Source organism: Eumetopias jubatus, unplaced genomic scaffold (assembly GCF_037043125.1).
Source record: "Eumetopias jubatus isolate StellerSeaLion01/CBP00866 unplaced genomic scaffold, mEumJub1_p1.0 scaffold_16, whole genome shotgun sequence".
Lineage (NCBI taxonomy): Eukaryota > Metazoa > Chordata > Mammalia > Carnivora > Otariidae > Eumetopias > Eumetopias jubatus.
This window is the reverse complement of record NW_028274822.1, coordinates 84,626,933-84,649,086: the sequence shown is the minus strand read 5'-3', so window position 1 is coordinate 84,649,086 and position 22,154 is coordinate 84,626,933. Positions and strand designations below refer to the sequence as shown.

Here is a 22,154-nt window from a genome sequence, read left to right as displayed (position 1 = left end):
AAGGCAGTCCTTAACCAACTGAGCCACCCAGGCGCCCCACCATTGAAAGTTTTAAATGGCGTTAGGATGTGGCCAAATTTGCAGTTTTGAAGGAGTAGTCTTAACTCTGCTTGAAGAGTGGAGAAAGAATGAGAAGGAGTTTGAGAAGAGGCAAGGGGATCTGTTAGGAGGCTTGTTGCAGTGATCTGTGGGCAAGATAATCTGTGGGTAGTAAGTAGAGAGAGGTGGATGGCGATTTTCAGGAGGAAGACGACAGCACAGAGCACATGGAATTGCGGTGGCCAGGTGGGGGATTGAGAAAAGTCAGGAGTGAACCCCAGATTTCTAGCTTGAGCAGCTAGCTGAATGGTGGAACCCTTTACTAGGCTAAGGAGCTTAGAAAACAGACTAGTCCGGGAGGGTTGAATTCTGGTTGTGGTTTGAAGGGTCTGCGGGAGATATTGGAGATGTCCAGTTGGCATGCCTGAGCTCCCAGATGGAGGTCTGGATTGGAGGCAGTGAAGGCAAGCTGTGCCCTGTGTCTTCTTCTTGTGCAGTGTTGGCCTCAACATGTGCATAAGGCAGCTTTTCCAGTCCTCACATCTCCAGTGGGCTTGGAGGGTAGCCTTCCTGAAATACATCCAGGGCAGGCACCAGCGAGCCAGGCGATGGGCACATTCTGGAGGCGGCACCTACAGAGCGGTGATTTTTGACATGGGTGGAGTTCTCATTCCTTCTCCAAGGAGAGTGGCCGCAGGTGAGCTCTACATTCTGTTTCACTTTTGGAGACAAGGGTCAGGGTAGGGGGAATGAAATGTGTAAGGGGAGGCTGAGAGGAACATTTGGGCAGCTCTGCTGTGAGTACCCTTCATTTCCAGTTTCACCTCATGGTCTGTCTTTGCAGCTTCACCTCCTACCATCACATTCTCATTCAAGCCAGCAGGAAGGAAAAAAGGCCGAAGAGCTGACCTACTATGGTGGCTGGTTGGGCAGTTCTCCATGCTAAGCCAACCCAAGTACAGGTTTTATATGCCCCTGAATAAACCTTTCCTATTGACCTTAAACATGAAACAGTTATTTTACGAGCAAAAATGAGTTTGTTTGGGAATAGCAAGAGAACTGCAGTTTGGGACGAGCAAGCTATGGCCAATACCATAGGCTAGTCTCACAAAGGAGAGGAACATTATTTTATGGAGAAAGAAGAGGAAATTAGGAGGGCTTGTTTTGAACAGAAGTCCCCTGCAGAAAGGCAGGAGTTCAGGGTGATGATGATTTCGCATCAGCGGAGTTGATGGGGTAGTGAGTTCAGCATAACATCTTTCTCCTGTTGAGGCCAGGAAGTGATGATCCTTTCCCATTGGAGATTCTGTAACTGACGGAGTTGGAAGGGCGCGAGAGCTCCCCCTTCTGGCCTCCCGGCTTCATTTCCTCGAGGAGTCCCTTCTCACCTGACCCAGCTGAGCAAGCGGACTTGGAGAGCAGTTTTGTTTTTTTTTTTTTTTTAAGATTTTATTTATTTATTTGAGAGAGAGAGTGAGAGAGCACAAGCAGGGGGAACAGTAGAGGAAGAGGGAGAAGCCAACTTCCCACCAAGCAGGGAGCCCGATGCAGGGCTCGATCCCAGGACCCTGGGATCATGACCTGAGCTGAAGGCAGACCCTTAACCATCTGAGCCACCCAGGCGCCCCTGGAGAGCAGTTTTTTTTACCTCCAACTGCAGCAGGGCCCTCATCGTCTCTATTCCTCTGCTCATATTCCTCTGGTATTTACTGCAGGGCTGTTCCGACCTCCCCAGCAGTCATCCTACTCGCCTGCCACAAACCTGCATCCTTGGCCAACAGCTGAAACTCCTCTTTTTACCGAAAACAAAGATTACTGGACAGGAGTTTTCTCAACTTTCTCCAGAATATCTCGAGAACCTATTCGCTTCACTCACTCCTGTCTGCCTCGGCCCAGATTTCGATCCCTGTGTTCCCCCACCTGCACCATCCCAGGAGCCTCCTAACTCCTCTGTCTCTGCCTCCTGGCACTCTGGGTTTTGTGCCACCTTCCACGCAGCCCCCAGAATTACCTTTCTGAAATACAGATCTTATCCCCTCACTCCCTTGCTTCAAATCCTTGAGTGCCTGTGCTTTGTCCCTTAGATTAAGTCCAGAAGTTTTTGCTTGGTATCCGAAGCCCTCTTGCAAATTAGCCCTCACGTCCTTTTGTCGCAGCTTTGCCCACGTTTCAGCTGCCGTGGACTACTTGATGTTCTTTAAACTTGCCAAACACATTTACACTCTTGTGTCTTTGCAAGTTCTCTCCCCTCTGCTGGCAGCTACCCTTCCCCGCCCCCTCTACCTGTTCAAATCCTACTGGTACTTTTGATGGTAAGTTAAGCAGTGTAGGGACACCTGGGTGGCTCAGTCTGTTAAGCGTCTGTCTTCGGCTCAGGTCATGATCCTGGGGTCCTGGAATTGAGTCCTACATCGGGCTCCTTGCTCAGTGGGGAGCCTGCTTCTCCCTCTGCCTGCCGCTAACCCTGCTTGTGCTCACTCTCTATTTCTCTCTCTCTGACAGATAAATAAATAAAATCTTAAAAAAAAAAAAGTTAAGCACAGTGCCTAGAGTCTTGTGTACTCAGTACATCTTGTGGTGGTTGTTAGTATTGATTTTAAAGACGTCTCTTCTGTGAAGGCTTCTCTGACCTCCTCCCTGGGTAGAATGTCCCCGGCTGGCATGTTCCCAGATTGGTTTAACTTCTGCCAAGGTGTGTCTCAGTTAGCAAACTTTTTCTATAAAGGGCTAAGTAGGCTTTGCAAGCCATACCATCTCTGTCACAGCTGTTCAGTTTTGCTGTTGTGGTAAGAAAACAGTGACAGTAGTAAATGAATGGATGTCATTGTATTCTAATAAAACTTTACTTACAAAAATAGATTTGGTTCTCAGGCCATATTTTGCATATCCTTAGTCTATTTTTTTTAAAGATTTTATTTATTTATTTGACAGAGAGAGAGAGACAGCAAGAGAGGGAACACAAGCAGGGGGAGTGGGAGAGGGAGAAGCAGGCTTCCCGCTGAGCAGGGAGCCCGATGTGGGGCTCAATCCCAGGACCCTGGGGCCACGACCTGAGCCAAAGGCAGACGCTTAATAACTGAGCCACCCAGGCACCCCCTCCTTGGTCTAGTTTATACATCTGTGTGGTATTCCATTATATGGGTGTACCATAGTTGATTTAACATTTATTATACATTTAAGTTTCTGGTTCTTTTTAAGATTTTATTTATTAGAGAGAGAGAGAGAGAACGAGTGGGGGGAGGGGCAGAGGGAGGGCTCCACAGGGAGCCCGACTCAGGACTTGATCCCAAGACTTGATCCCGAGATCCCGAGATCATGACCTGAGGCTAAGGCAGACGCTTAACCAACTGAGCCACCCGGGCACCCTCTGATTCTTTTGATTACAGGGAATTCTGCACAGCCTTATACATACTCTTTGCTGACTTTTATAGATCTATCTGTGGGAGAAATTCCTAGAAAGTGGAATTACTACATCAGATATACATTTAAAATTTTGCTATCCATAGAGGTTGTACTTTTTTCCACTCTCCTCAACAGTATATGAGAGTACCAGTTTCCTTATGTGCTTGCCAACTCTCAGACCATAAAAAATGTTATACACTTTAGTTCTCACATTAAACAAGTATGATTATTTGGATTGAGCTTTAAAAGTCTTGCTATTCTTGGGGCACCTGGGTGGCTCAGTCCGTTAAGCATCGACTCTTGGTTTTGGCTCAGGTCATGATCTCACAGTAGTAGGACTGAGCCCCTCATCAGGCTCCGTGGAGCCAGCTTAAGATTCTTTCTCTCTCCCCCTTAGCCCCTCCCCACTCTCCTGTGTTCATGCTCTCTCTCTCAGAAAAAAAAAAAAGTCTTGCTATTCTCGAAAGGTATAGATCAGATTAGTAACATCGATTATTCCTGAAGGGTGAGATTCCTTGTCATTTTACTTTCTTTTTTTACACTTTCTATAGTCAGATATTTTCAATGCACAGGCCCTACTTTATCAAAACAAAAAAAAATGTGTAAAGCAGATTATGTCTTAGAAATAATTATGATTGCTTTATATATTTTTGCCCCATAGCAGCTATATTTTAGAAAGAAAAAACAACCTTGTACAAGAAAAAGCAGCTCCTGTCTAAAGGTTCCCAGTGTACACGAATGTTGATCCATTCACTGACTGAGCTTCTTGTGGATAGAAGTTTTCTTTAGTCCACAAAGACGGCATCCTCCAAGCGAACGTTCCCGTGTACCACCAGCCCCACTGCCATCCAGGATTACTACAGTTTACAAAATGACAGGCTTGTTTGCAAGTGCTGCCAGAATCCAGCTTATTACGCATGTATTTCCTTACCACATGGCAGGATCATGTGAGTGAGCCAGCTAATGAGAGACCCGGGAAGAAAATGCATAACGCAGTGTCCAGAGTCATGTCAAGCAGGTGGTAAGGACCTGACACTTAGCAGCTGCATCCCCTCGGTATCACTGTTGCCTTGGAGGCTTAAGGCTGAGATTTTGCATTTCCTGAATTTCTTCAGATTCCCAGCAGAATCAACCTGGCACCAACACAGCAGTGCCTCAGGGACTGGTTCAGTAATTCCCCAGGGCTACCCAAAGCCCAGCCATCTGTCGATGTTCTTCACTCATTGCATATTTTACTTCCTATAGAATGGGAGCTACAAAATCATATCCCTCCTGGAACTATACGGAAGGCCTGGATCTTAGGTGGCGAAAATGGGCCCTGGATGAAACTTATGAGGGGAGAGATAACAACAGAGGATTTCTTGCAAGAATTTGGGAGACTTTGCTCTGACATTGTGAGTGATAAACACACTTGAATTTACATATTTTTTTTGCCAAATGTGTGGATGCGTACTCACCCATTAAGTTGATTAAGCTACAAATAAAAACCAGGTGGGGTGGGAGGGATGGAGTGGCTGGGTGATAGACATTGGGGGAGGGTATGTGCTTTGGTGAGCACTGTGAATTGTGCAAGACTGTGCAAGACTGTTGAATCACAGATCTGTACCTCTGACACAAATAATGCAATATATGTTAAGAAAAAAAAAGGAAGAAGATAGCAGGAGGGGAAGAATGATCGGAGGGGGAGATGAACCATGAGAGACAATGGACTCTGAAAAACAAACTGAGGGTTCTAGAGGGGAGGAGGGTGGGGGGATGGGTTAGCCTGGTGATGGGTATTAAAGAGGGCACGTTCTGCGTGGAGCACTGGGTGTTATGCACAAACAATCATGGAACACTACATCAAAAACTAATGATGTAATGTATGTAAAGGTGATTAACATAACAATAAAAAATTTAAAGGGAAAAATAAAAACCTAATAATCTATTGTAAGTTTTTTTAATATATCAAGTTTTTATTTGGTTTGGTCGGTTGGTTTTTTTCAAGTTTTTATTTAAATTTTAGTTGGTTAATGTACAGTATAATATTAGTTTCAGGAGAATTTAGTGATTCATCACTTGCATATAACACCCAGTGCTCATCACAAGTGCCCTCCAGATAACACCCATCACCCATTTATGTTATAAGTTTTTAATGTATTTCTTCCATCCCCAGGTACTCAACTTTAGCTACATATATGAATAAGTAAAAGTATTCTTTACTAAGCTCCTCCATCAGCTGCTGTTCATCTGCAATAGGAGCTGTCTGCATAACGGCTTTGATTAGAAAGCTCATTTAAAGCAATAATAAGGGGCGCCTGGGTAGCAGAGTTGGTTAAGTGTCCTACTCTTGGTTTTGGCTCAAGTCATGATCTCAGGGTCCTGGGGTCCAGCCCTGCATCGGGCTCTGTGCTCAGCGTGGAGTCTGCTTGAGATTCTCTCTCTCCCTCTGCCTCTGCCCCTCCCGCTCATGTTGTCTCTCTTCTCTCTCAAATAAATAAATTAAATCTTTAAAAAAATTTTTTTTAATTAAAAAAATAAAGCAATAACAATATTGAACCTTTTCTCTGTACTATGCATTGTTCTAAGTTTTTTTTTTAAGATTTTATTTATTTGAGTGAGAGAGACAGAGATAGCGAGAGCAAGCACTAGTGGGGAGGAGAGGGAGAAGCAGGCTCCCGACCAAGCAGGGAGCCCAATGCGGGGCTTGATGCCAGGACCCCGGAATCATGACCTGTGCTGAAGACAGCTGCTTAACTGACTGAGCTATCCAGGCGCCCCTGTTCTAAGTTCTTTATTTACATTAACTGAAGTGTAGACTTCACAGTAATCCGACTAGTAAACAAAGTTCTGTGGATCAGTGGTGGTAATGGTTGCACCATAACAAATGTACTTAATACCACCAAACTACACACTTAAAGTGGTTAAAATATTAAATGTTATGTATATTTTACTATAATTTCAAATAAAAAGTAAAACATTGTGCTAAATGAAAGAAAGAAGCTGGTCAAAAAAGACCACATACTGTACGATTCCATTTATATGAAATGCCCAGAATAAGGAAATCTATAGGAAAAGAAAGTAAATTACTGATTTTCTAGTACTGAGAGTACTGGGAAGTGGGGGGTGGAATGGGGAATGACTGCCAATATATAATGGGGTCTCTTTTCAGGGTGATGAAAATGGTCTAAAATTGATTGTGGTGATGGTCACACAACTTTGTGAACATATTAAAAACTGAATCATACAATTTATGGGTGAACTGTGTGGTATGTGAATTGTATTTCAATGAAGCTGTTCTACAGTGTATGTGTGTGATTGTGTAAAATCGCAGACTTGCCTTTGCAGATCTTGAAATATGATGAGTTTTCAAAACCTGCGTAGATTGAATTTAAAAACGAAAAATGGGTCCAAAACTGAAGTTCATAGTGGTGATGCTCAGGCAATAGAAAATCATTACATGTCTTCTGGATCATTAAGAATTAAATTAGATCTGCTTCATGTACTTTTGAGGTTGATACTTTTGAAGATTGCCAATCCATGAGTGAAATAAGGAATTCATTTAACTGGATTATTGATATAAATAGCTCCATTCCCTTACCAGAGGCACTCGAAGTCAGTCCTTACAAACTTGTACGCAAAATTCTGCACAAGGGCCGAAGGAGAATTCCTTTGGGTAGCAGTATTTTCTCTGTTGGTGATAAGCGGTTCCTCCTCCTCTTAATTATTGTTGGTTCTCCTTCTCCCCTCCCCACTTCTAGGCGAAGACCTCTGTACCTGTGGCCTCCTTTTTCTCTCTGCTGACCAGTGAGCAAGTGGCACAGCAGTTCCCAGTGATGACTGAGGCCATAACTCAAATTCGGGCAAAAGGCTTTCGGACTGCAGTCTTGAGCAATAATTTTTATCTCGCCAACGGGAAAAGCTTTTTGCCCCTGGACCGGAAACAGTTTGATGTGGTAAGCTTAAACTAATTCAAACAATCAAAACAGAGTCTCTGTCCTTGCTTCCGGATGCATTGTTAAACGCTGCCTTTTGGCAGGTCTTGAGTGAATGGGTTTTCTTATTCAGACGAACTTGACTAAATTAGGTTTAGACATAACAGGATGAAAAGAGGACTTTTATTTTATTTTTTATTTTTTTAAGATTTTATTTATTTCACAGGGAGAGAGAGAGCGAGAGCAGGAACACAAGCAGGGGGAGTGGGAGAGGGAGAAGCAGGCTTCCCAATGAGCAGGGAGCCCGATATGGGGCTCGATCCCAGGACCCTGGGATCATGACCTGAGCCGAAGGCAGATGCTTAACAACTGAGCCACCCCAGGTGCCCGAAAAGAGGACTTTTAAAAGGTCGCTGAGCTCTCAGCAAAGTCCAGTATTTCTGGGGCTTGATAACTGGTTGAAACCTCAGCTTTAGAGACTCTTTCACATTCTGAATTTGAACCTTATTCCTCACATAACACACAAATTTTCCATTGGCCCTCACATCTTAAAGGGCCTGTTGACGTTTTTTCTTCAAAGACCAACCCTGTTGGGGCGCTGGGCTGGCTCAGTTGGAAGGGTGTGCGAATACTGTTCCCAGAGTCATGAGTTCGAGCCCCATGTTGGGTGTAGAGATTAAATAAATATATAGATTTTTTAAAGATTTTATTTATTTGTGAGAGAGAGGAAGAGAGAGCACAAGAGGGGGGGCAGCAGGCGGAGGGAGAAGCAGACCCCCTGCTGAGCAAGGAGTCCAGTGTGGGACTCCATCCTAGGACCCTGGGATCATGACCTGAGCTGAAGGCAGACACTGAACCGACTTAGCCACTCAGGCATCCCTAAATAAATATTTTTTAAAAAGAAAAAAAGGGGGGGCACCTAGGTGACTCAGTTTGCTAAGCATCTGACTTGATTTTGGCTCAGGTCATGATCTCAGGGTTGTGAGCCCCTGCTGAAGAGGATTCTCTCTCCCTCTCCCTTTGCCCTTCCCCCCTCCAAAAAAAGAAAAAAAGACCAATGATGTTGCCCTCTATTCTGTGGCATTAATCCTGAGACCAGTGCTGTCTAACAAAACTTACTGTAGTAATGGAAATGTCCAGTATGGTTGCTATTGGTCACATAATGCACTTGAAGTGTGGCTTGTATCACTGAAGAACTGAATTTTATTTCATTTTTATTAGTTTAAATGTAAATAATCACATATGGCTGGTGGTTACTGTATTGGATAGCCCAGTGCTAGACTATCAAACTATACTGAGAACATACTGAGATGGTCTTCTGTGCCAAGAGGTTACTGTAGCTATAAAGGATTCCCTCCTTCCCCAGGAGAAAATAGATTACCATCCTGGGGTAGATAGGAATGTTATAGATGACCTGCTTAAACTTCAGTTAGAAAATAAATTCTTATTGAGCAGCGTTACTGTGTGTGGGGCGCTGGCTAGGCGTGAAGGGTTACCGTGTCAGATGTGACAGGCAATCCTGGCCGTCTGGACTACGCATTTGCTGCGTTTCAAGTGCTCAGTCACCACATGTGGCTAGTGGCTACTATATTGGACAGTGCAGACACAGCATTGCCATCACTGCAGAAGGTTCTATTGGATAGTGCTATTTTAGAACATAAAATCTAGTAGAATTGACAGGCAGAAATTCAGAGCACAAAGGTTGGAAATTAACCTCCCAACCTAGTTCTGTTTTCACCTTCCACATCCTTCTTCCTTTTTGTAGAAAGCCCATCAGAGATAGAGTCTTTTCCCCTCTGGACACCTTGCCTGGCCCCCACCTGCTTTGATTGTTGGTTTCCCTGCAGTACACACACAGACATCTTCCAAGCTCCTTCTCCACAAGCGTTTGGAACCTCAGCCAGATTCAGTCCTGTCTCTGCAACTTGCAAACCGTGGACCGTGCTTTGCTGCCTTGAACCTCGGTTTCCTCATCTCCAATTCAGGAATAGCAATTTCTTTGTTATAGGGTAGCTGTGTGCACCCCACAGAGTAATGCATGCAAAGCTCCCTGCATGGTCCTGTCACATGGCAGTTATTTTCAGAGATTCCTTCCATCCAGTGCAGCTATAGGAATGATATCTTCATCTGGACAACTGAAGCTGGTCAGGCTCACACTGAGCCCTCCAAATGAGGCTACAATTGGAAAGACCTATGAGCTTCTTGAAAAAAATGGACATGTTTATTTAGACTTCACAGGCTTTCTGGCATGGGCTTTCCAGCAGGTTTTCTGGTGGGTTTTCATGTTTTAGGTCTGCAGGAGACCTGGAGTTTTAAAAATATTTCTTCAAGGGCAACGGTTTAGGTTTTTGTTCTCTAAAGTTCTAAGGCTATATACGGATATATGTGCGTGCGCACACACACGTTTGATGGAATAGTGTAAGCAACCCTATAATCTCTGTCAACATCAGAGGCTGAACTCTTGAGTATTATAGGAATCTGTCTCAGCTTTAAAATTTTTTTCATCTAATTTTTTAATTAAAAAATTACTATATTGTTTTTATTGTAAAAACCCACATAACATAAAACTTACCATCATAACTATTTTTTTAAAGATTTTATTTATTTATTTGAGAGAGAGACAGAGATAGTGAGGGAGCACGAGTAGGGAGGAGAGGAAGAAGCAGACTCCCTGCTGAGCAGGGAGCCCCATGTGGGGCTCGATCCTAGGACCCTGGGATCATGACGACCCAAGCCGAAGGCAGACGCTTAACTGATTGAGCCACCCAGGCGCCATCATAACTATTTTTAAGTGTTCAGTTCAGTAGCATTAAGTATATTCACGTTGTTATGTAATAATCTCCAGAACTTTTTCAAGTTGCAAAATAGAACAGAAAGAAAAGACCAGGGATCTTATCAAACTTAAGTCTGAAGAATTTTTTCACTTTCCCAACGCAGTGACTCTCAGCGTAGTGGCTCCTGAGAGATGTCTGTTCATGAGAACTTGGCCCTGTCCCCTTGGTTCGCTGCCCCCTCTCATCTGTCTCAGCCAGCACAGCCTCCCCTGCAGCATGGACCCTGGTCTGTGTCTGAAACACCCTTTGCTACGTACTAGTGATGTCTTCCTTATAGGGAGCTTGTCTTTTTTAGCTCATTCAAGTGCTTAAGTAGAGAGTCCAATGTATTCAGGACATTTATTTACCTGAAAGGGCAGCTCTCACCCAACCTTGAATAATACAGTCTGGAGTAGAGGGGGGGCCCTCAGGTTTGTCCTCGGTCTTGGAGAGTGTGAGTCTTTCCAGGAGGGAGCAGGGATTGAGATCTATTCTCAGGGTAGACCAGAGGGTAGCGGCTCTAAGCCTCCCTGGCCATTTTAGGCCCACTTTCTAGGAGATTAAGCCCCGGGGATAGTGTGAGGACCTGCAGGGCTGCCTGGCACCGGAACAGCTTTTGCAGGGTGCTCCTGCACCCCCGGCAACACCCCCACTCCCCCTAGTTCCGGATCACATACATGGTTGAAACAAGGTTGTCAGGACACGAGGGAGCTCTTCGCATGAAAGGAATAGTATCTTTGCCACGAACAGTCTCTTTGGCATCCATCCTACGATGGGATTTATCTAAGTTGAGGATGGCTGTTTTGTGTTTTAACTTCTGAAATGTAAACGTTAAGGTCATGCGTCTTTTGTAGTAGTAACCAGTGCCTTCTTTCGAAAAAATGGTAAAGTACTTTTCCTAAAGCTGAAATGTGCAGCTCTTCTCTGTAGCCACAATATGTAACATTAGCAAAATGCTTTGTCATTTTGGAGCTCACTCAACTTCCATTTAAAGCTCTCAGCAGTAGGTGGGACAGCTAGTATCCCCACGTTACTGACGAGGACACCGTGTCTGAACCAGAACTCTGGTTTTCTGAGCTTGCCCCTAGGTAGTAATCCAGTATTTCCATATCCGACTTGAAAAAGCAGCAACATTTTACATCATAACACTCTTAAGTTACTTGTTACAACAAATCTCAACTGTCCTTATATTATTCTTTTCAAAACCTATGACAGTACGCATGTGGGAGCACCACCTTTTAGAGACACTCACCTCTCATTCCTGTCCCTCGGTCAGGTTGTGGAATCCTGCCTAGAAGGTCTCTGTAAGCCAGACCCCAGGATCTACAAGCTGTGCTTAGAGCGGCTCGGCCTGCAGCCTTCTGAGTCCATCTTTCTGGACGATCTTGAACTGAATATAAAAGCAGCCACCAGCCTTGGCATTCACACCATTCAGGTAACGGTCACAATTTTTTGAACCCCGGCTGTGCACCAGGCACTGGCCTAAGCATTTCTGTGTAGTCCTGCTCACAATCATAGTTGTGTTTAGAGGTTTCCCCCCATGCTGCTGTAGTCTCATTTTTTTATTAATTAGGAAATCTATGTGACGAGCCACTCACATTTTCAAAGGGAAGTAGGACAAACACATACTAAGAAGGCAGTTTGAGACAGAATTACACAAGGAGGGTGGCTGGCAGGCTTAAGACATTCGGGAGGGCAGTTAGGCTGTTCTAGAGACGCTGTTCTGGGTGGGGAGCCAGCAGCTAGCAGCCACACGGACCACCCAGGTTGTGCATGGCTTTGAAGCGTGAGAAGCCACATGAAAGGAGACCTCCGACTGGCTTCCCATGTTGGTGTTTTCATGATGAGGCGGCTGATGGGCCACCGGGACAGGGTGGCACAGCATTCTGCCCTCCTGGCGTGAAGGAGCATCATGGACTCTTAACTGACACTTCCAGCAGAGAGCGTTTAATGTGGTTAGGAATTAAATGGGAAGAGGAAGTTCATCCTACAGCTTCCTCGTTAGCTGAACATCCTGGCCTCCAAAGCCCTTGCTCAGAGACCTGGCTTCTTGGTTATCTCCCCCTAAAGAACTACCCTTTTAGAGAACAGACAGGAGGCCAGGTCAGGGTTGACTGGTGATTGATGTTCAATATTCTCTTTGAAACAAGGTTGATGACCCAGAGACTGCCGTAAAGGAATTAGAAACCCTTTTGGGCTTTACGTTGAGAATGGTTATTCCAAACACTGGCCCTGTGAGAAAGACAGTGGAGATTCCACGAGATTCCTTGGAGAAGTACCTCAAAGACTTACTGGGGACCCAAAGCACAGGTATTTACATGTTTGTATTTTGCTGACTCTCTAAAGGCTCGGCTTTCAGCCTGGTTCTCCCTTTCAAACCCCGGTGGAATATGCTGGAGACAGGCAGTGTGGTGAGGAAAACAGCCATTGGGCTCAGTGGATCCTAATGCAGCTTTCAGTCTTGCCTGGGAAAAAGCATTAACTCCAAAAGGTCACGCGCCCCCTCTTCCACCCGAGAGTGTGGTGTCGCAGGGATCCCCTGGGACCTGGAGCCGGTGGTGTGGGCCCAGGGACGCTGGACTGTGTCTAATTGTTTTGAGATGACAGCCTGGTTTGTGAAGGTGACTTAGGCTGCCTGAGTTGACAATGGGACAAGTTGTCTCCACCTCTTCAAAGGTCCCTCTTTCATTCTTTGAATTTCAGCCTCAGAAAAACAGCTGCCTCGGGGGCTTTTGAAGACATTTCCACCTGGTGGTAAAGTCTTGCCTCCACCCATTAAATCTTTGCAAAAGACTTTTTGTGTGAAGCTTCACAGCTCTGCTCTCCAGAGATTGGATTGTTCTTAGGGCCTCTTGTACCGTTGAGGGGCCCTTTTGGAGCAGGCCAGCGAACTCAGGCCGACTCCCATTGTCTGCTCTCTGACCGTGTGAGACAAACCTATGTCCGTAGTTCAGTCTTGTTGTGAAGCTGAGGGTTAATTAGAATGTTCCTGGGCGGGAGCCATAGACTTCAGCCCACTGGGGTGGGAGAGCACATCTTGGGAAAGCACTTTGGCTCAGGCTGTTGGCCTCTGCAGAAGCTCCTTTCAGCCATCACGCCAGTGTCGGGCATCCTTGGGCCAAGTATGGGCTGAGGGACACACAGGGGCACTTTCCATCCTCAGGCTTAAAGCCTTCTGTTTTGCCTGAGGAGTTGCCACGACTGTGCTTCTGCCTGATAAACAGAACCAAAAAGCTTTTCTTTGCAGAACAGGAGTTGGCAAGAGGGACAAAATTGCACACCTGTACAAAGTGAGAATGACTGTGGTAGAAACGGAGTGGCCTTTGCCACACGGTAGTGGACCTGAGCTGGGGGGTATGCCTGGCACTCAGTCACTTGTGGTGCCTGAGGAGGAGGTGCATCCCAAATCAGAATGTTCTGCACCCCAAGTGTGGTACTCGTTAGAAAGCAGGAATGCCCAGCTCTGTCCTTCAGAACTGCTTTTGTTTTCTCGGTTTTCAAACTCGCAGGCCCATTGGAACTCCTTCAGTTTGATCATGGGCAGTCCAATCCAACCTACTACATCAGGCTCGGTAACCACCAGCTGGTTCTGAGGAGGAAACCCCCGGGGACACTTGTTCCATCCACCCATGCAGTGGAGAGGGAGTTCAGGTAACTTCTCAGAGCTGGGGCGTCCTCAACCCCCAGCCCTCAGCCCCGAACTGACAAGTCCGCACCCTGTCAGAGAGCCTGACACATTTAAATCTGCAAGTGTGAATTTCCAAAATTATTTCCAATAAGAACATGTAACCTAGTTTTATTCAGAAGTTTGTTTTCTCTTTTCTATACCTAAACCTCTAGAAAACCAGCCTTTTTTGGGAACCTCTGGGTGAAAAAAGGCATTTCTGAAATACTCATTAGTCTTACCCTTGAGTCTTAAAGACTTTAAGATCTTAACTCTTATATTCCGTGGGGCTGAGGCCAAAACGAGTATGGCCATGAGGTGATAATTGTTGAAACTGGGCGGTGGGCATGTGGGGGTTTGTCATATGAACCTCTCTATGGAGGTATGTTTGAAATTTTCCATAATAAAATGTGTACAAGAATAAATGTATTACAACCCCTCCCGACCCCTTTGCAAATAGGAAAATTTAAACATAGTAGGTTGAAAAAAACCTAGCTCCAAACTCTTTGAGAGTGAGATGAAAACTGGATGGGCTCCAGTGGGGGCGCCTACCATCCTGGAAGCCTTTCTCTTCCTCTGCTCCCTTCTCCCTTCCAGCCCCGGATCCCCTGCAGAAGGAGTGTTGCAGAGTAGTAAGGGAAATGTGATGTCGTCTCTTGGCCCCTTCTTGTTCTCACTATTTACTCTCTGTCCTTTGGACTTTTTAGTTCCTGGAATCTGACTTCTCCAAGTGTTGTAGGCACTGGTGACTGATGATTATGAAGCCTTAGGGGGTCATCAGAGGAGAAAACCTGTAGCTATTTCCGAGCATTTTTATCTGTGCCCACACAGGAACAGGTCTGTATTTACAGGAAGAAAACCCTAAAAGTGTTAAGCCCCCCACTCTGTTCTTATGCATCCTGCTTGTGAACGCTCTCTGACCATTCCCAGAGGCATTATGGAATTCTGGAGTGCTACAGTGACACTCCAAAAATCCAGCAATGCAGAGAATTTCCATTTATTTATTTATTTATTTATTTTTAAAGATTTTATTTATTTATTTGAGAGAGAGAGCACGAGAGGGAGGAGGGTCAGAGGGAGAAGCAGACTCCCTGCTGAGCAGGGAGCCCGATGTGAGACTCGATCCCGGGACTCCAGGATCATGATCTGAGCCGAAGGCAGTCGCTTAACCAACTGAGCCACCCAGGCGCCCCGAGAATTTCCATTTAGTAAAGAAATAAAATGTGCATTTGAAGATGAAATCTAATATGGTATCTGCTTGTAAAATGCCAAATGTAAATTTGAACAATTTGGGGAATTTTGGAAAATAGCATGACACACTTTATTAAAAACCTCAGAGTAGTCACACTTTTAGATCTAATAATTCCAGTTAGAGGAATCTCTGTTTAAAAAATAATTCTCGGGGCACCTGGATGGCTCAGCCATTAGGCGTCTGCCTTCGGCTCGGGTCATGATCCCGGGGTCCTGGGATCGAGCCCTGCATTGGGCTCCCTGCTGAGCAGGAGGCCTGCTTCTCCCTCTCCCACTCCCCCTGCTTGTGTTCCCTCTCTCGCTGTGTCTCTCTCTCTCAAATAAGTAAGTAAAAATCTTTTTAAAGAAATAAAATAAAAAATAATTCTCTGGGCTCCTGGGTGGCTCAGTTGTTAAGCGTCTGCCTTCGGCTCAGGTCATGATCCCGGGGTCCTGGGATTGAGCCCCGCATCGGGCTCCCTGCTCAGCAGGAAGCCTACTTCTCCCTCTGCCACTCTCCCTGCTTGTGTTCCCTCTCTTGCTGTCTCTCTCTCTGTCAAATAAATAAATAATCTTTAAAAAAAATTCTCAAAAGGGAAAACAGCTTTATGCATTCATACGGCCACCACAATGTTATTTATAGTAAAAAAGTGGAAACACCGTAATGGTACAGTAATCAGGAAATGATTAAATCTTAGCATATCTACTTGTTGCAACAACAACAACGAAAGTAACAGCTGACATTTGCTGAGTGTATAGTATGTGCCAGGCACTATAATAAATGCTTTGGATGTAATAAACCCAAAGCATTCTCAGAACAACTCATGATATGTTACTGTTACGATCCCCATTTTACTGGCGAGGGAATCGAGGCTTAAAGACATTAAGCAACATTCCCCGGGATACACAACTAGCGTGTGAGTGGCAGAGTTTGGCCTCATACCCTTGAGCAGCAGGATTCCACAGCCCAGCCTTAATTGTGCTGTTACTGCAGCCAACAAAAGTACACTTAAATAACACAAAAATGTTAAAATTGTAATAAAAACAGATACAGACCACATAGAGTACTATCCTAACTACATTTTGTGTTTTTTTTAGTACTTTTAGTACTCTCTACAGCCAACATGGGACTCAGATCCACAACCCCAAGATCACAAGTTGCACACTCCACCGACTGATCTAGCAGGCTCCCCTATGTTTTGTTTTGTTTTTTAGGATTTTATTTATTTATTTGACAGAGAGACAGAGCACAAGCACGGGGAGTGGCAGGCAGAGGGAGAAGCAGGCTCCTGGCTGAGCAGGGATCCCGATGTGGGACTCGATCCCAGAACCCTGGGATCATGACCTGAGCCAAAGGCAGACGTCCAACCAAATGAGCCACCCAGGCTCCCCCCTTAACTATTTTTTTTGAAAAGACTTCTGTACCAAAACAAAAATATTAGAAAGGAACACACCAAAATATTTACCATGTTGGGGTAGCATATTACTGTTCTTCAGCTGCAAGTGACAGAAACCCATGTAGACTGACTGAAGTGTTTTGTTTTTTAAAAGGAGAGGTAAAATGTATTGGCTTCATAATTTAAATCTTTCAGGCATGACTAGATCCAGGGGCCCAAATAATATCATCAGGACCCATTCATTCTCTCTCTCCCTCCATCTTTCCACTCCTTTTTCCTCTATAACCTTAGTGAATGTTCCAGCATACCTCCTGAGATTGACTAAGTGGGCCAATGTGAACAATCGTCTGGGGTCAGGAGGATGCATTGTTCAGACTGGCCGAATCTGGGTCTTGTGCCCATCCTTGGAACCAGGGATTGGGTCAGTCCCACCCAAACCATGTGGACTGACAGTAGCTACAGAGAGCCATTTCCCAAAGGAAAGCCCAGGAATTATCAGAACATGAAGTAAGGAAAGGGACACCAGGCAGGCAAAAGCAGGAGCCAAATACTGGTTGATATGACTGAGTAGTTATTTTTCTATTTAAAACATTTAAAAATTTCCTCCTTGGGGGCGCCTTGGGTGACTCAGTCAGTTAAGCATCTAACTCTTGATTAATGCTCAGGCCGTGATCTCAGGGTCATGAGATGGAGCCCCAAGTCAGGCTCCACGTTCAGCACGGAATCTGCTTGGGATTCTCTCTCTCTCTCTCCCTCTGCCCCTTTCCCTGCTCTCTCTCACACATGCTCTCTCTCAAATTAAAAAAATAAAATTTTTAAAAAGAAAAAAAAAAGAATGTCTCCTGTGGACAGCATATAGTTAGGTCTTGCTTTTCTATGCAGTATGACAATCTCTATCTCAATTAAAATGTTTAGTCTAATTAATGTAATGTAACTATTGATATTTGAATTAGTTCTATAATTTTGCTACTTGTTTTTTGTTTTTCCCATCTGTTTTTTGTTTTTCTTGCCTATTTTGGGGTCAGTTGAATATTTTTTAGAATTCTGTTTTAATTTCTGCGTGTACTGATTTTAATTCAGAAAAATAGTTTCAAGAAAATCTCATCAATTCAGCCAGCATTGTTGCTCATTTCTCTTTGTTCCGGCAGGATAATGAAAGCCCTTGGCAATGCTGGAGTGCCTGTCCCCAGAGTTCTTGGCCTCTGTGAAGATTCAGGGTAATGTTCAGATTTATTTCTTTCATTACATATTCAAACTACAGAAGAGAAAAGCCCATATAGTAGCTCAAATCCCAGTTTGTTGAAGACAAAATTTGGGTGAGAGAGAACAGAGACTTTATAGCAACCTCCCCTGGAAGTTCACAGATCTTTAAGTTATCCTGAAAGATAAAGAAATGCCTGCTTTTGTGAAAATTGGTAGAAAACATTTTTTTATCTTTTAAAAAATTTATATCCATCTAGTTTCATGTTGCTTGTTTTTGTTAATTTTTTATTGTGGTCCTTTTTTTTTTTTTTAAGATTTTATTTATTTGACAGAGAGAGACAGCGAGAGAGGGAACACAAGCAGGGGGAGTGGGAGAGGGAGAAGCAGACTTCCCGCCGGGCAGGGAGCCCAATGCGGGGCTCAATCCCAGGACCCTGAGATCATGACCTGAGCCGAAGACAGACGCTTAACGACTGAGCCACCCAGGTGACCCAGGATAAACAGTTTTAATGGTAGCCTTTTCAAAACAACTTTTTAGAATAGGAAACTGATTTCTAGTAACGACTAAAGAATGGATTAATGACATTTTGTTGTGTCACCTTAATATTATGGGTGGTATATGTGTCACTCACACTACCAGATAATGATAGAAATAACATCACTAAGAAGAAGGGATATTTATTGAAGCCTCATTGGAACCAGGCAGTCCATGTATATTTGCTCCCCTAATTCTTACAACAACCCTTTGAAGTTCTACAGATTAAAACAACAAAGCCCAGAGAGGGTTAGTAAGTCTCTCATGATCACACTGCTAGGAAGGGGCAGAGGTGGGATTTAAACCTGGTTCTGGGGCGCCTGGGTGGCTCAGTTGGTTAAGCAACTGCCTTCAGCTCAGGTCATGATCCTTGAGTCCCGGGATCGAGTCCCACATCAGGCTCCCTGCTCTGTGGGGAGTCTGCTTCTCCCTCTGACCCTCTTCCCTCTCGTGCTCTCTATCTCTCATTCTCTCTCTCTCAAATAAATAATAAAATAAAATCTTTGAAAAAAATAAATAAATAAACCTGGTTCTGTATGGCTCTGAAGTCCCCCTCTCAACATGCTGCTTTCCTTCATTATCACACTTAATCTCCATTCCCGTCACTTCCATGAGTGAAGCAAACAGAAGAGAGACATGCTGGCAGAAACGTATAGACAGGGCTGTGTGTGTGGATGGTTTGGGGATGGGGTACTTCTAACCCTCTGTGCTGATGTATGAAGGAAAGGAAATGTCCAGCACTCTGGGTCTGAACTCCTTCCCCAGCACTTGGAGCAAACACATAGAGCAATGCTGGGGCACCTGAGTGGCCCAGTCTGTTGAGCGGCTGGCTCTTTTTGGCTCAGGTCATGATCTCAGGGTCCTGGGATTGAGCCCCACGTTGGGCTCCACACTCAGTGGGGAGTCTGCCTGAGGATTCTCTCTCTCTCTCCCTCTGCCCCTCCCCCTTCTCTCTCATGTGCACATGTTCTCTAAAATAAATAATCTTAAAAAAAAAAAAAAAAGCAATGCCATGACTAACAGCCTGCCATATTATGAGCTGGACCACTGAAACCCCCTGTCTGTGTCCTTCCCAGGGTCATTGGCACTCCTTTCTATGTGATGGAATACTGCCCAGGCCTCATCTACAGACACCCCTCTCTGCCAGGCTTGGAGCCCAGCCAGAGGCGGGCCATATACACTGCCATGAACAGAGTCTTGTGCAAAATTCACAGTGTGGACCTCAAGGCTGCAGGCCTAGAAGACTATGGGAAACATGGTGAGCAAGAGGTCATTTGTCTTTTGTGCTGACGGGTTCCTCATTGGTGCCCGTTTCAGGATTTGCATCATGTCAGGGTGTTAATGCACCTAGTGTTTGCTAAATGTGAGGTGGGCTTCTTAGCCCCCTACCTGGAAATCCAGTTTCATTTTAATGGAGGTGTCATTTACCTAGATATATTATCCTTGGATACGTCCCTTCACGGCCTACAGAATCTCTCTTCCCTGCAACTTTGATCTTGCTGGACCATTTCAGCATCAGTATCTTCTGTTTTTTACTCTTTCCCTAAATATTCTTTCAACAGGGGATAGACTTTTAAAATGCCATTATGCCACGGTATTTTGTTTGTAGAGTTTGTTTCTGCTTGTTTTTTTACTGTCTGAGAGTTCCAGTTCTTCATCCTCATTGTTAGTGTCAGTTCGTTCGTTTCTTTCTTCCTTTCTTTCTCTTTCTTTCTTTCTTTCTTTCTTTCTTTCTTTCTTTCTTTCTTTCTTTTCTTTCTTTCTCTTTCTTTCTTCCTTTCTTTCTCTTTCTTTCTTTCTTTCTTTCTTTCTTTCTTTCTTTCTTTCTTTCTTTTTTCTTTTTCTTTCTTGTCAGGTGTATTGAAGTGTAGCAGTCTATAAATGTGACAGACACACACTATTTTAAAACCACCATCACCAACTGTCTCCATGCACAAACTTTAGCACGAGCCAAAGAATTTCACTTTTTCTGCCCTGCAAAGTTCAAGAGTATTTGACTTTTGACCAGTATGTATTCTTGGCTATAGTCAAAAAGAATCCCCCAGCTATGTTTTCTTCTTTCTCTGCTTTTAACCAAAACCTACGTGTTTTCCGTAGGACCACATCAAAGGCTGTAGTATGTCTCCTGTGTACATCACCTTCCTGCCATTTCTGCCAAGTCACCTAAAGCCCCACCTCTCCACAGGCACATGAGCTGAGTCCCCACAAGTAATCAGTTTGAAACACTTTGCTACCACAGAGAAAGCTTGCTGACTTTCCAGCTCAAACTGAGGGGGTTCTCCCCGTCCCTTTAAGTACAGCCAGATCCATGCCATCCCCCCCCATATTCTAACCTGTTGACTAGAGATACCAACTCTAGTGGTAACCTCTACCTCATTTGGAAATAAAAATTTGTTGTTTATCTGAAATTCACATTTAACTGGGTATCCTGTATTTTATCTGGCAGACCTAGTCACCAGTAAAAAGGCCAGTAGGCAAAGACAACACATGTTGTCCATATTGAGCCATTGTTTCAAGATGGAAAGAGCACTGGAGCAGAAGTTGGATGCTAATTTGTCAGGGACCTTGGGCAAGTCACCTTACTTTGTCATCGTTTTCTCAATAGTAAACGTTGGGTTAAAAAAAACCGTCTTTTGCTGCCATGGCTACCCCAGTGCTTTGAATGAAGATGAAGCCTCAGGCAGATGCAGTGATGGGCAGTGTGACATCCTGTCCTGGAGAGACAACAGCTTATGGAAGTCCCTCCCATGTGCTGTCTGAGTGGATCCTTTGCCTTTTATTTTTAAAGTAGACTGTTTTGATGCTCCTTCCACCGACCTCTTAGCACAAAGAGGCAGAGCAGAAATCTGATGTAATTTCATGTGACCCAAGGGCCACTGGCTGTGTTTTGAGCCTGACAGCATACAGCAGCTTCATCATGCTTCAGGTTCACTGATCCAGCTACAGAGGCATCAGATCTTCCTTTTCAAGAAACCTGCAATTTCTCTGGTGGTGTCAGGAATCCTGCTGCTGGGCAGGGCATTGGCTATAAATAGCTACTACCTTTGTGCAAAGGGTGGCATATTTAAATAAATTTACATATTCAGATACATTTAAATATTTGCTTGCACAAGTGAATATCTCCAAGAAACTGGTCACATGGGTTGCCTCTGGGGAAGAAGAGCTGAGTGGCTGGGCAGAGGATGGGAGAAAGACTACTGTACATCCTTCTATCACTTTATTCCAAGCCATGGGAATGTATTATCTATTCAAGAGTGCACATTTACATTTATTAAAAAAAAAGAGAGATTGCACACAAACATGATTTCTAATTAAGAGGGACTTTTGACAAAGATCCTTTAGGTACAGTCCAGTTACCATAAAGAACATTTCTACCACCAATGACCTGCAGGGAGCACATAATCCTCTTTTCGTATCCCAGAGGGGCAGTCTGCTTGAGGAAGGATGTTTCCGTGACTTGGCGGGCCTGATAGAGACCAGTGGCCAACAGAGCCAGAGACACAGGGGGCAGCTGTGTCTGTTTCCCCTGAGAAAGGAATGTGTGCAGCGCTGGTTGGTGTGTTTGGGGTGGAAGGTCCCAAATCCATATAGATTTTCCTGAAAGGCTCCTTTCACAAAGGCTCAACTCCTGTCTATGGTTGTTGGGTTTTTTTTTATAAGGTTTTATTTATTTATTTGACAGAGAGAGACACAGCAAGAGAGGGAACACAAGCAGGGGGAATGGGAGAGGGAGAAGCAGGTCTCCGGCGGAGCAGAGAGCCCAATGCGGGGCTTGATCCCAGGACCCTTAGATCATGACCTGAGCTAAAGGCAGACGCTTAACGAGTGAGCCAACCAGGCGCCCCTGGTTGTTTTTTTTTTTTTTAAAGATTTCTTTGACAGAAAGAGAGAGAGAGTGTGCATATGTGTATGTGAGCTGGGGGAGGGGTAGAGGGAGACAGAGAGAATCCTTAAGCA

General features: G+C 44.6%; 1 protein-coding gene across 1 annotated transcript in view; it reads left to right on the top strand.

Moving 5' to 3' along the window:
* The window catches only part of ACAD10 (acyl-CoA dehydrogenase family member 10), a 34,207-nt gene continuing 12,053 nt past the window's right edge, over positions 1-22,154 (top strand). The window contains 8 exon segments of the mRNA XM_028116510.2: positions 1-736; positions 4,687-4,835; positions 7,182-7,376; positions 11,445-11,603; positions 12,319-12,478; positions 13,678-13,819; positions 17,608-17,676; positions 19,274-19,455. Of these exon segments, the coding sequence (XP_027972311.2) occupies positions 550-736; positions 4,687-4,835; positions 7,182-7,376; positions 11,445-11,603; positions 12,319-12,478; positions 13,678-13,819; positions 17,608-17,676; positions 19,274-19,455 (1,243 nt within the window). The 5' untranslated portion in view covers positions 1-549.